General features: G+C 46.7%; 2 protein-coding genes across 3 annotated transcripts; one reads left to right on the top strand and one right to left on the bottom strand.

Moving 5' to 3' along the window:
- Positions 1-3503: 3503 nt before the first annotated feature.
- LOC121833343 lies at positions 3504-8243 on the top strand. Its single transcript, XM_042286565.1, has 2 exons — positions 3504-7623; positions 7729-8243. The coding sequence occupies exons 1-2, from the start codon at positions 6902-6904 to the stop codon at positions 7913-7915; spliced, it is 909 nt and encodes a 302-aa protein (XP_042142499.1). The 5' UTR covers positions 3504-6901; the 3' UTR covers positions 7916-8243.
- A 2211-nt stretch (positions 8244-10454) lies between these two features.
- On the bottom strand, positions 10455-13375 carry LOC8031828 (glutathione peroxidase-like). Of its 2 annotated transcripts, none has more exons than XM_029969464.4 (7): positions 13292-13375; positions 12745-12806; positions 12554-12648; positions 12165-12312; positions 11522-11667; positions 11003-11087; positions 10455-10568 (listed from the first exon to the last, which is right to left on the bottom strand). In XM_029969464.4, exons 2-7 carry the CDS (start codon positions 12793-12795, stop codon positions 10536-10538), a joined length of 558 nt encoding a protein of 185 aa, XP_029825324.2. In that variant the 5' UTR covers positions 12796-12806; positions 13292-13375; the 3' UTR covers positions 10455-10535. The 2 variants fall into 2 exon arrangements, with proteins under 2 accessions (XP_029825324.2, XP_002407528.3); XM_002407484.5 differs by having other exon boundaries at positions 12745-12820; positions 13292-13374.
- Positions 13376-13729: the final 354 nt, after the last annotated feature.

Below are 13729 nucleotides of genomic sequence, written 5' to 3'. Positions count from 1 at the left end.
ACAGTAGCTGGGATTCATTGGTGGATCCTGCTTTAAAACGATGAATACAGATCACGTGTACCAAAGAACGACCACAATATTAAGGAGAAGAGTGTTGTGGGTTACTTTGTGGAGATAACACATTTTATTGTGGATTATCATTGGCTCCGAGGTTGATAGAATGCATCTTTTCTCTCCACTCGGCCAGCAGAAAGAGAAGGGTACCAATTCTATGCACTCTGAAACCCATATTTCGGGGAAACCCGGGATTGTGATCGTATCTGGCCGACAAACTCCTAAAGAGCAGCTTATCCTCAAATTATGGGTCTCCATTGTTAGTGATTCCTCACGGGGACGGGACATCTTGACCGTTAGCTATATCTTCCGCGGATCCAGACTAGACACGCGCGTGACATTGATTACATATATGAGATGTGCATTTTCCGCTGTTATTAATGAGAAAAATCGGCGAATGTTTTTCAGTGTTTATTTATTTTTTAAACACCGGTTTGGAGTGTGTGTATGGTTCAGAATGTGTGGACTGCATGCTCTTCCAGAGCGGTGCCTGCGGCGCGGCATTCATTTTCAGGAGTGGGTGAGTGAGTGAGAAAGAAAGAAAGAGAGAAACAAAGAAAGAGAGTAAGAGAGATCTTGTTTTAATCGTCTGTTGTTGTTTTTTTCCTCGTAATATATATTTGTAGCCGGCGACCCGGTGGCGTACTGTCGCTTCTCCCCATCAACACGCACACATGCGCGCCTGCACAACGCGCACCCTCGAAGGAGTTCACCATCTGTATGAAGGAGTGCATGCATCCACAATATAGGTGACGAGGTACCCTTTCAGGGTGCCATCCCCTAAACAATTTCTCGCAGACCACCGCGAAAGTCGACGCTATGTTTGTACATATCTTGTCGGCTGTACACAGCGGGTGTGGGCAATTTAGAAATCGGTCTTTTGGTGGAAGTTTCAGTACGTCGCGACCTTTCCCATCCTTTTCAACTTTGGCGCGTGGTTTTGTTTACCGTTGCTATCCATTTACTTTTTCCCGTCCTTTTCATTACGCAAGCTTAATCACAAAAACAAAATTTATTGAGGTGTTTACAGTCTATGACAGCTTAAGAGTGAATTGGAAGCTCCTACCACCTCTTTCCACTCCAGCAGAGCCAACGCTGGAAAGGTCGCTTACACTCCAGCGTTCGCTCTGCTAAAGGGGAAAGGGGTGGGAGGAGCTTCCACTTCACTCTCAATTTGTCACCGATTATAAACCCACAGATTAGTCTAACTAGTAATAGCAACAAAAAAAAAAACGGTGTTTATTGCGTTGATTATTGAGGACCGTAGTCAACATTGTGTAGCAGTGGCAAGCGAGCTGTCATGGCGGAAATTAGAGCGGGCCTCAGCGGGCCCGTGGAAATTGGAGTCGCGGGCTGGAACGTGCTCCTCAATATCCGCCCGAGCAAGCGTCTACTTTTCGGTCTCTTCGAAACGTCTCATAGCTTTACGCGGACCACCAAATTGCTTTGGCGATCCCCGCAGCCAGGGGCGGATGCAGGAATTTCCTGAGGGGGGAGGGGGGGGGGGGGGTCAGGTGTTGGTCAGCGTACCATTTATTTAGGAACCCCCTCTCCCTCATTTCACCTCCTAATTTTTACACAAGTAAGAACTCAAGAGGGGGGTCAGGACATCCGGACCCCCCCTCTAAATCCGCCCCTGCCCGCAGCATATTGCGACAGCTCTCGCTGTTCCCTCAATAGATTTCAACAATTGACATCCTCATCAATTATACTCGAGCTCGTGGGGTGGAACACAGCATTTCTGCCTGCCTGTTTTGTGTAGATTTGTTTTTATTGCCTGTTGTGTTTGAGGAGAAAACAAATTGAGAAGGAATTCATGCAAGCTTTTGATGACTGCTGACGAAAAATAAGAATAGAAATGAGAGGTGACTTTTATTAGAATATGTTCGAAACCTACAACTTTAAGAGACTTCTTATTGAGGAAGAAAAACTCTCAAAACAATATTTTAAAATATTAAATAAAAGAAAAATACTTGGGACTTTCACCTCAACTGCTTATTTGTCTCCGCAACAGTTGTTTAAATAATACTTGAAAAACCTCACTCACTTGTTCCAGATTAGCAGGTCCCAAATGTTTATTCATTAGATGAACATTTATTGAATAAAAATGATATACAGAGAGAATCTGAAGACAGCCAGACTTAAACTGAGCGCCAAATCAATGTATTTTTTTTTCGGTGACAAATTTGTGTGAGAATAGGTACACAAGCGTGCATTTGTTTAGTAAAAGTATGGTATGCTTGGTTCCCTTAGTAAAGGGGCATAGTAATAAAATTCTACATTTTCTATGCTTCGATCGCTTGTAAACAAATTATTTATGGGTCACTGCCGTGTTTATTTTTACAAATTGAAAAGGATATCTAAGTAAATTCTGCTGACTTTCTATTGCACCTTTTCTCCATTCGTCATAAAAGCCCCAATGGCCCTATATGCCACATGACGATTTCGTACAAAAAAAGCACAACGTAAATTCGTTCGTAGGAAAAAAAAAAGAAATAGCTTATATTTTTATATATTGAATCCACAATTGTATTTTAGTTTCACTGCGATATTGGGATCTTTTTTTTTTTTTTTCTACCTTGCACTTGGGACCAGTTGTTCCGGTACGATTTTTTTTCCTAGACCCTCTTTTAGTGCTACAGATCAAAGTAGTATGAATGTAGGTTGACTAGCCATATTCAGGTATAGCAGCTTGCACATGTCCAACACTCCGATGATGGTAGAGAGTCAAGTAAGCACACTAAATTTCGGGAACGTTCCAACCGGTCAGGCAGAAATGTATTTTATTTTGTTTTTCTCTCACCCAGCCAACCTTCAGCGTCAAGTAAAAAAGAAAGCTCGGGGAGGGGGAAGGGTTAACCCTCCCCCCTTCCCCCTGTTGGTGCGCCACTGCTTTCACATATTTCTGTTAGACGCTGATATCGGCTCTGTATCATCACCGTCTTGTAGAGGGAGCACTGGAGAAGCTCCTTTTGCTGGGCAAACACGCGTTTGGAAGGCTGGGGGAGAGCTGAAGCGCTCGTGACTCTCTGAAAAGGTGGTGCTTTGGTTATAGACTCTTCGCAGCAGCTCGGAATGAACCCCGCCATAACCAAACGCTAGTTTGTGTTTCCTCTTATTATAACGTGTTAGCGTTAAGGACCTCGTGTGGCAGAAAAGTCGGCCTCTGTGGCGTGACTCGAATCCTGGTTGGTCGATAGGGTTATGACGTCACAGCTACATGACCCCGCGCGGGAATTTTAAGCAACCCCCAACGCTCACGTGAAGCGTGTCGTCAAACGTCGAATGAATGTGATTTAAAAAAAAACATGACATGTAATGCGAATTAAGGGTCCCTGCATGTCTCAAATGATTTCACTTAATAAAGTAATTATAATTTTAGGTGGGATTTGAACGCACGACCCTTCGGTTGCGAGCCAGACACGGTACCGTCTAGGCCACGCAAGGTTTTTTTTTTTCTCTTTATTGCCTGTTTTGACAAGAACAACTAAAAGCACAAAGGCAGAAACACACATTGACAAATGTTAAGAGCGCGCTGGCCCGTAATCGGACCTCGCGGCAACATTAAAATCTTTCTAGACAGACCAACCTGTCCAACATTAACGTCCAGTCCGGTGGATCAGACAGTGAATGGTATACTTCACGCATGTAAGCGGCACTTTCAATGAGGTACTCTCGTGCGGGCCGAACCTGTGCGTCCGCGTGGTTAACACCCGTCCTCGTCCTCCAAAGACTGTGGAGGCCAAGGAGCATTAACATATCGTAAGGAATACCGCCTTCATTATCTACAGATAGAAACCGTATGCCATGCGCTGTGAGGGGGAAATCTTTCTTCAGCGTTCGCTGCAGGATGTCCCATAGGAACACCGCATCCCAACATTCTAAAAATACATGTTCTATAGTTTCGGGCCTTTTACAAAGGAAACAATTAATTGACCATGGCACAAAAATTCTTTTCTCTTCAAGCCACGGTTTGACAGGTGGCACGCCGCAATGCAATTGAAAGAAAAACGACTTAAGAGAAGGTTTTACCGGCATTCTTTTCACCCTGTTTAAAACATCCTGCCCTGCGCCCTCACAGTACAAAGATCGGTAAAGAGGTACGGGTAAAAGAACATCGACTAAATCTCTATACAGCCTTTTGCGACTAACTGAACTCAGGTATTCTAAGGAGAACCGAACTTTAAGCATCCGAAATGCCATCACAACTTCCCGCGTGAACCCCTGAACGCTCGCGCTTATTTGGTCGCTAGAAGATACTACAAATTCAGGCAGGAAGCTTTGCAAATGCACATTAATAAAAGTTCTCAAGAATACATCTCTCTGATCGCGTAAAAACAAAAACCTGGAAACTATTTGACGTATAAACAAGTGAGACAGTCCAAGACCTCCACTACGAACTGATCGAAACAAGTTGGTACGGGAACAACGCTCCCAACCTGAATTCCAAATAAAAACAGCGAAAACCCTGTGCAGCTTCTGCACATTGAGGCGTGACATAGACAAAACTTGCAAAATATACCATATTTTCGCGATTAAAAATAAATTGCAGACTGTTGCGCGCGCAAACATTGAAAACTCGCGACCTTTCCAACCCTCTGTTTTCGCCCTTACCCTATCAGTCTCCTCATTCCACAGTTGCTTAGTGTCTCGGTAGTGCTGAAGTGGCACACCGAGATACTTCACGGGCAAGGTTGTCCACTGTACGTTCAGAAAAACTTTAGGCGTGGTGGCCCAGTTACCATGCCAGAAACCCGCGCATTTTCCCCAGTTGATTCTACTCGCTGTTTTCTTACAAAAGGAAGATGCTATACTAGCCACTTTACGCAGACTGTCATGATCACTACAAAAAACAGCAACGTCATCCGCGTAGGAAAGGACCTTTACTTCAGAAGATTGTAATCTAAAACCTCGTATATTGTCATTATGAATTATTCTTAAACAAAAGGGTTCTAAGTAAATCGCGAATAGCAAAGGGGACAGAGGACAACCTTGCCTAACAGAAGACTGGACGTGGATACTTTCACTAACGCTTCTATTAACAATAATTGACGTGGTACAGTCGGCGTAAGCCATCTTTATACCACACAAAAGAACAGAACCAACATTAACATGTTCCAAAATACGAAAAAGAATATCATGTGCAACCCTGTCAAACGCCTTCTCTAAGTCTAGCTGCAGCATGGCAACTCGGCCAGCGAAGGCGTCACAACATTCTAGTATGCTTCGAGCCACGTGAATATTTGTACAAATGCTCCGACCTTTTATACCGCACGTCTGATGTGGGCCGTCCAGATATGTAATGACATTTTGCAAACGACAAGCTAAGACTTTCATATAAATTTTATAGTCTACGTTAGTAAGACTTATTGGTCTGTAAGAGGACACGGATAACAGTTTCACAGGGTCATCGGATTTAGGGATAAGAACGATATGTGATTTTGAAAAAGATGGCGGTAACACGTTTCTTTGATAGGCCTCGGTCAACACCTCATGCAAAGCTTCTGCGGCCTCCCTCTTAAATGCTTTATAAAATTCCGCACTAAGGCCATCCGGCCCGGGCGTTTTGCTAGCACTTAATTCCTCGATCGCAACTGTAAGCTCGCGAACACTAATCGGCTCTTCCAGCCGTTCTCGAACGTGCTCTTCAAGCCTGGGCATGAGCGACAAGAATTCATTTTCAAACCCGTCCTCTTCTGGAACGCTTTTTCTAAGCAGAACCCGATAAAATTCAACAAAGGCCCCCTCAATCGCTTTCTTATCGCGGATTATCGAGTTACGGACACACAACTCGGTTATCTCCTTGCGCTGTGCATACCGCTTCTCGTCGCTCATCGTGCGCTGCGTCGGTCTTTCGCCCTGCCACAGCTTTTCAGACCGCGAACGCACAATAGCCCCCCTGTATCTTTCGCAGTCGATAACTTCGAGTTGATTCTTCACTTGTCTTATCTCTTGCCCAAACTCGCCCGGCTTCGCACTTTCTTCTAGTAAAAAGGTGCTTAACTGACTACGCAGCGTTTTTTCTTTCTGCTTTCGCTGAAAATTAAGAATACTGCTTCTTTCTATGGCCTCAAGTTTCACCTCCTCTTTAAAAAGTTCCCATCGCTCACCCCACATGGTCGCCTCATTTTCATGCAACTTCCTAAATAATTCTTTTACTTGAACGGTAAAAACTTCATCCTTCACAAGACAGCTATTCATTTTCCAGAGCGACCAGTTCCAATTTGGCTGCTTAACTTTTTTACCAATCGTGAACATTACTAACAAATGATCGCTAAAAGAGACGGGTTGAACAATATAATGGGCACATAGCGGGACAAGATCGAGTGACTCATAGGCCCTATCGAGACGCGCATGGCTCGAGCCCTGAAAATGGGTAAAATGAACACCGTTACTAGAGGATACAGAAGCCACGTCCTCCAACGAATTGTTCGTGACAATGTCAGTTAAATAAAAGGCACTCTGGTCGCGAACACGTGTCAAATTCACCCGATCTTGGGGCGCACAAACACAATTAAAATCTCCAAGAAAAATTACAAATCGCTCACAATTAAGGTACTCGCTCAGACCTTCAAAAAAGACCCTGCGCTCGCACTCACGATTGGGCGCATAAACACAAATAACGCGCCATTGCATATTTGAAAAAGAAAAATCGCATATTACAAAACGGCCATACGCGCAGGAAATCACGGCGGTCTCAACAAACCCTAGAGACTTCCGAAGAAACAAACAACAACCCCCCGACGTTCCCATAGCGTGCGAAACGCAGACATTAAAAAGAGTTCGAAAAGGCTGCACCATACGGTCTGTCTGCTCTTGACTCTCAACCTTTGTTTCCTGAACGGCAATGATATCCAACTCGTTCTCGGCAAACAGTCGGCTCAGTTGGTACTGCCGACGCCTCGCAGCGAGCCCGCGGACGTTAATCGTGGCGACACGAAAAGGGGCGTCTAATATCACCGCCATTCAGGAAAGGGAGAAAAGACAGACCGCATGGTGCTTACCTCGGAACAACCTGCCGCGTCGGCGCGGTGCAGGTGTCTGTCCTTTGAAGTCGCTGACTCCGTGGCTCTCGGCGAACTGCAGCGCACACACTCACGGCGGAGGCTTGGCTGCCCTCCTGTCCTCCTCCGGAATGTTCGGCCGAACAGGCGCATGTCGCCTCCACAGGGGCACCGTCTTGGCAGGCGGCTCTTCCTTGGTCGCTGCCGCTGGGTCAGCACCGTCGACGTCCCGAGTCCGCTTTGTGGCGAGCTCCGGTGTCACGGCCGTCTCCATGGGCGCGTCGCCTGGTTGTTCAGGGAGGGCGTCGTCGCACATGTCGGCTGCTCCGACTCCCGGCCTCGGCGCCTCAACGGACGGAACGTCCGGAGACTTGGCCTGGCTCGCCGTCCCAGCACAGGGTGCCACGTTGACCGCGGACGTGGCCGTGTGGCCCTCGGGTGCCGCCGCTGCTCTCTGCGATGGCGCCGCCCCGGTGTCCGGACCCGCGACGGTCTCCTCGGCGTCGGCCTCGTCCATGAGAAGCTCGGATTTCTCCTCGCCTCCCACAGGACCCACGGCCGCCGCGTAGGTCCGTACGCATTGCGTGCCCTCGTGGCCGAAACGTCGGCAGACGTCGCACTTGGGGACGCATCACTCCTTGCGGATGTGCCCCGTCCGCTGACACCGCAGGCAGAGCGGCGCCCTGCCCGGCACGACGACGAGGGCGAGCTCACCGGCGACGCGCAGCTGGTGCGGGATGTCGTCGGGAGTCACGCCCCCCTTCAGGCGCAGCACCGCCGTCCGCGTCATGGTGCTGACGCTGTGGCAGCCGTCGATGTGCCACCGCTCCCTGGAGACGTCCAGGACCTTGCCGTAAGGCGCCAAGGCTGCCCTCACGTCGTCGTCGCCAACGTTAAAAAGCAGCCAATGGAGCTTGAGGCGCACGTCCCGGTTTCCCGGGTCTACAACGATGCACCTCCGCCCCTTGACGGTGAGCTCCGGTGTAGCCAGCAGTTTCTTGGCACCCTCGAGGGACTTGAACGTGACGGCCCAGACATGATTCATCTGGTACGCCCCGAGGGCTACGACCTCGGGGAGTAAACTCAGGCTTGCCAAAGCGTCCCGAAATTCTTCCGCACGGTACGGGCGGCCCTTGACATCAGCGTGTAAAAATACTGTGTTCAACACAAGTGATCCTGTTGGCAGCGAAGGATGACAGCGTATTCCTTATCGTCGGTGATCCTGATACCGCGGCCCGATTGGGCCGCTGAAACTGCTCCCTCGGAGCCAGACATCGTACGTCCGCACGCTATCGCTGCCGGAAGTAGACTCCTAGGCCACGCAAGGTGCGCTTGCACGGCGAATGAGAAAGCGATGCGAGCGGCGCCCGAAGCTTTTGACCGCTTCCCTCCATTATTACCACAACAGGACAGGTTATCGTCATTAAAGATTCGACTGTGTCCTTATCCCCAGCATTGGTCTTTGTGAGGGCTCGTCAAAGCACGCTTCGCTGGCTTGGTATCTCGATAAGACAAAATCAGAAATGGCGGCTGTAATCTCGTGCGTGTCCGAAGTGTCTATAGCATAGCGGAACGCTGTCGTGGCGATACACGAGGGGTGATCAGAAAGTTCTGCAACTCGGCTATCACCAAAAGTCTGACAGTGATTTCTCTATCACCGTTGGTTAGCTCCTCTCTCTAGCCAAGCATGTTCGTAATATTAAGAGTTCCCATTCCAGTTTTGGTCTGCACCTGTCAGTTAAACATGGCGTCCTCTCCCGATTTCAAGCTTGAGTACCGGAGCGTGGTAAAGTTTTTGTGCAAAGAAGGGAGTTCCGCCAAGGAAATTCATGGTAGAATGGTGAAGGTGTATGACGATGAATGCCGTTCATGTGCTACAGTAACTCGTTGGTTCAACGAGTTTAAACACGGTCGTGTAGGCGTGCAAGACGACCCAAGGTCAGGGCGGCCCAGCACTTCGACCGTTATGGATCATTCAGCCCGAGCTGAGAGCCTCATCATGAAGAATCGCCGAGTTAAGGTGTCCGAAGATGCTACAGAATTGAACATATCGTATGACAGTACTTTCACAATCATCCATGACGTTTTGGGTATGTCGAAGGTCTCGGCACGATGGGTGCCACGGAACCTCTCTACGCAGGATCGACAGCACCGCTTGCATTCGTCAAGGTAGCTTTTGAGCATCTATGAAAGCGACCCAGAAGATTTTCTTGCCCACCTTGTGACTGGGGATGAGACGTGGCTTTACCAGTCGGACCCCGAAACAAAAGAACAGTCTATGCAGTGAAAACATTCGAGTCCACCCCCCCCCCCCCCCCCCTCCTCCAAAAAATTCAAGACGCAAAGCTCGGGGAAGAAAGTGATGTCGATAGTTTTTTTGGGACGCAAAAGGGATCCTACTGATTGATTATCCGGAAAACAGCAGGACAATAACCAGGCGCATACTATGCCAACGTTCTCTGCAAACTGCGGGAGGCCATCGTGGAAAAACGACGAGGATTGGTGACAAGAGGCGTCCTCCTGCATGGCAACGCCCCCGTTCACAAGTCTCGCGTTGCCCAGGCTGTCATTCGGGAGTGTGCTTTCGAAGAACTTGACCGCCCACCCTATAGTCCTGATATGGCCCCTAGTGACTCTTTATAATTCCAGAATCTGAAAAAAAAGCGCCTTAAACAAGGTTCGAATACTTGAGTGCACTGCGAACTGCCTCAAAGCAGCGGCTTGACGAGCAGGAAGTTTTTCTTTGCGAGGATATCAAACGCCTCCAAGGCAAATGGGAGAAGTGTATTTGTGTGAGGGAGGAATATGTTGAAAAATATTTCTTTTTCAAAGCCCTGGTAGTTTTCGTTATATGCGAGTTGCAAAACTTTCTGATCACCCCTCCTAGCATACGTGAACAAGCCATGCAAGAAATGTAGGAATATGCGCGTCTGAAGTTAAAGTTTGTTTGTTGTGCCTCTTAGAACTCTACCTTGTTTGTGTTGTTACCGTTAAGGAGAGACGTTAAGGGTGCAAAATTATTTACCATTTTAATTCATAAATATATATATTTTTCCCCATGTCACTTAGGTACTTGTAGATTGTATTCGCTGAACTGAGGAAAGCCTCTCCAGCGTCGAAATAAGGCATCGCATCGAAAAGAAGACTTCTCAGGTTTCAGAGTCACAACTCCACTGCACTGTATCTGCCTTGCTTAAAAAAAAAAAAAAAAAAAAAAAGATGTGGAAGAAAATACACAGGTAAAATGACAACGACTGAACTTTCATTTCTTTTTATCCTCTTTTTTCTAAGGGCGTTGAGAGTTATGGGGTAAGGCACGTGGGCGAGTACTTCAGCCATCAAATATGGCTGCGTCGCCCGCAGAATACAAAGTGTACCAATAAGAGAGGCCGTATGTCCTTACAATCTACTAACATTTTATTTTATTTATTCCGAAAGTGTCCAGCTGTTGCAGATAAGGCTTGCTTCTTCATTCTTCTAAAAGTACTTGAGAAGGTCTGCTTCGATTGTCTGAAACCAGGAAAAATTGGGAACTTTATTCGTATCCTTATTTGATTATTTTTAATACGCATTTTTTAATAATATTGGCCCGTGTGTTCTCAGTCAGTCAGACTGGAGTAATTAGACTGCATCGAATGTCAGCAGGGCAGAAAGAGAAATAGACAGGAAAAAAAAAAAGCGATAAAGCTATCGAAGTCATCTGTACGCCGTATTTCTGATTTCGAATTTATTTTCTAACCATGAAGACGCCATAAATAAATAACATTGTAATGCGTATGCCGATCCAACGTGAACAAATGTTGGCTCACAAAGAAACCTCTTAGTGCACAAAAAGAAAAACACTAAATAAAGTGGGTTTTTTTTATTTGTTCTTATTTGTGACACTCAACCTTAACTGCGTTATCGGGAGAGTTTCGCATGTGTGATAATGGACGAGCACTTACTTCGAACGAGTCGGTGGGCGCATAACGCTTCACGGGCTGTCCGTTCTTGTCCACCAGAAACTTGGTGAAGTTCCATTTGATGGCGCTGCAAATGTCACGAACGAAAAAAGAAACACAACTTTTATTTAAACTAACGAGCCACCGGCGTCCTCTCAATAATGTATATGTAATTGTTTGCACCATCATACGATTACTTTCAGTTCCTTTGACAGTTTTGTTTATTTTGAGCTTGAGAATTCCCAAATCCTCGGTCACACTGCATACCTCCCCCGCGGGTGTTTCTTGTTTGTATGACGGCCCTGCCACATTGGCCATACAAAAACTGTCCGCAGACATGTGTTCGAATCATACGTATTCACGAAGCTAACATTCTTCCTGAAGCGGGTCCCCAAATTCTTGTCGTCATAATGTCGGCAGCGCACACGGTCTCTTTTATATGATGTGTGAACAGTATAAGAGTGGCTCAAGATTTCATCACACACAAACACACACTAACTCCTCTCGAAGAGTGCGACTTACTTGAAGAGGAAGCCCGGCTGCTTCTCCTTCAGGTACTTCCAGAGCGGGTGGGCGTTGTCCCCGTTCACGCTGATCTTGCTGAACATGTCGAAGGTCACGTCGAACTGCTTCACGAACTCCTTGATCTCGGGCTCGGCCCAGGGTTCCTTCGAGCGCACACCGTGGACACGGGTCCGTCCGCGTTAAACTTTTCCGTGCTCTCCAACCTCATTGCGACTCTCTCCAAGTTTCGACACGGAGAGAAGACGAGGGAGAGGAGGAGAGGAGAGCGCGCGGGAACGTCAGAGCGGCGAGCTCTGATTGGAGGGATTAGTGGGTACACGCAAAGGCCAGCCGCCTTCGTTTCCATCCACTAATCACTCCAATTAGAGTTCGGCGCTCCTATCTGACGGTCCCCGCAAGCTTTCATTTTCTCCTCTCCCTGAGTTTACTACCCGTATAATCACTGACAAATCGAGAACGACGGGTCGTTTTTCTTAAACGCCCGGCCCTGAGCACGCGCTCGCTGCCTTCCGTCGTGCTTTGACTGCGCGTGCACGCGCCGTGAAGCATTGCCTGGAGCCGGCACGACTGAAGGACCTCTCCTTCGTTCTCGTCGTGTCACGTGACTATAGAGTAACAGATGGTGCGAGATAGTCCTGACCTGCTTGGCAAAGTCGTTGGTGGGGAAAGCCATGATGCGCAAGCCCTTGGATTCCGAGTACTTGTGGTAGAGCGCACTCAGTTTCTTGTAGTGTTTCTGCGTCAGGAGGCACTTGCAGGCCACATTAACGATCAGCGTCACGTGACCCCTGCGTCCAACATGTTGTACAAATTACACGTTTTTGCAATGATTGCTACCTCATAATAATGTTCCTTTTTAGACCATTGAAATGCAGCAGTTTATTGGATTTCGTTTTTAAGGAAAGTAAAATGCAAAAGTATCGCTGGATTTTAAAGGACAAGTCATAAAGCGCAGACGCAGCCTTAGTGTCGGCGACAGGTCGTATGATTGGACGACTGTCAGAAATCAAAATAGTGGTGACGTCGTACCTGTACTTGTTGAAGTCAACTTTGTTGCCGTCGATGTCGAGGGCTGAAAACTCGTAGATCGACTTGGCGTTCTTCCATCCTTCATCGGAGTTGGCCTTGAAGAACCACATGAAACTTAATTATGATTATTTTCTTTAACAGTTTGCTGTACGTATAAAACTAAGTTAAAAGAGTATTGTCGGTATTATTACCAGGGTCAAACCCGCGACCAGAAGCAGCACCGCAAACTTCAAGGGCCACATGGCTTGGATGTCTGCGCAAGAAACACTAAAAATCCTGCGTCATACTCAACCTCAACAAATGATTAACTTTTTTTTATCTATGTAAGTTTAGTAACCAGTTTTATGGTGCCAGTAAACAAAAGCGTGCGAAAGAGCACCATGCAGAATGGCGAATTTGCTAATAAAATGCAAGAACACGACGCTGTACAGTTGTGTCTGTACAACAGTTTCTAGTTAAGACTATTTATTATTAGTATAAATATGTCCTCCTCACTAGTTCCGGTGACCTGTTTTCGGTATAGTGTCCTATCACTTAAATAAACAAACAGTTGCTAAATTAATAACATAATTATGGCTAACGTCCATTAGGATCGTATTTCTCAGTAGACCTAGTTAATACTTTGCAATTTCTCTACATTATCTTACTCCCTGTCACAAACTTTGTCTTCAAGCACTTTCAAAACTTGGGCTTACAATTTGTGTATCAGGCAAAAAAAAAATGGATAAAATCACTTACATTTTACACTTTTCCGACGGAGAAAGAAGGCCTCTATGGAGAGCTTCTTGGAGATGTCTCGTCGAAGCGTAATTCTCACCGTCCAGCAAAGCCTTTTATTTGAAACGATATCTTTCGGTAACACGGGCTTTCGTCCCGGCAGTATCCGTCGCGCGGTAGATTAGAGTTTTATCAGGTCAGAGAACAATGCAATCTCAATATCCGGAGTGTTAATTACTTCATGCCGTGGCCTTCGAGCGTTAAGATATCAATATATCATATATCTTTTTTTTTTTTCGAACTGTTTTGCGCATTTGCGTTCTTTACGCCACGCGTTGTACAAATTACACAGCTTTCCTAAGTTCCAGAAAAAAAAGTCGGGAGGTGCCAATAAAAATGGAATATAACTGAAATGGCCGTTGCTCGCGAGATGAATATTTAAATTTAAAAGTGTGATAA

Source organism: Ixodes scapularis, unplaced genomic scaffold (assembly GCF_016920785.2).
Source record: "Ixodes scapularis isolate PalLabHiFi unplaced genomic scaffold, ASM1692078v2 PGA_scaffold7__128_contigs__length_106722199, whole genome shotgun sequence".
NCBI classification, from domain to species: domain Eukaryota; kingdom Metazoa; phylum Arthropoda; class Arachnida; order Ixodida; family Ixodidae; genus Ixodes; species Ixodes scapularis.
Note: the sequence above shows the minus strand (reverse complement) of the source record. Positions and strands in the feature narration are given on the sequence as shown.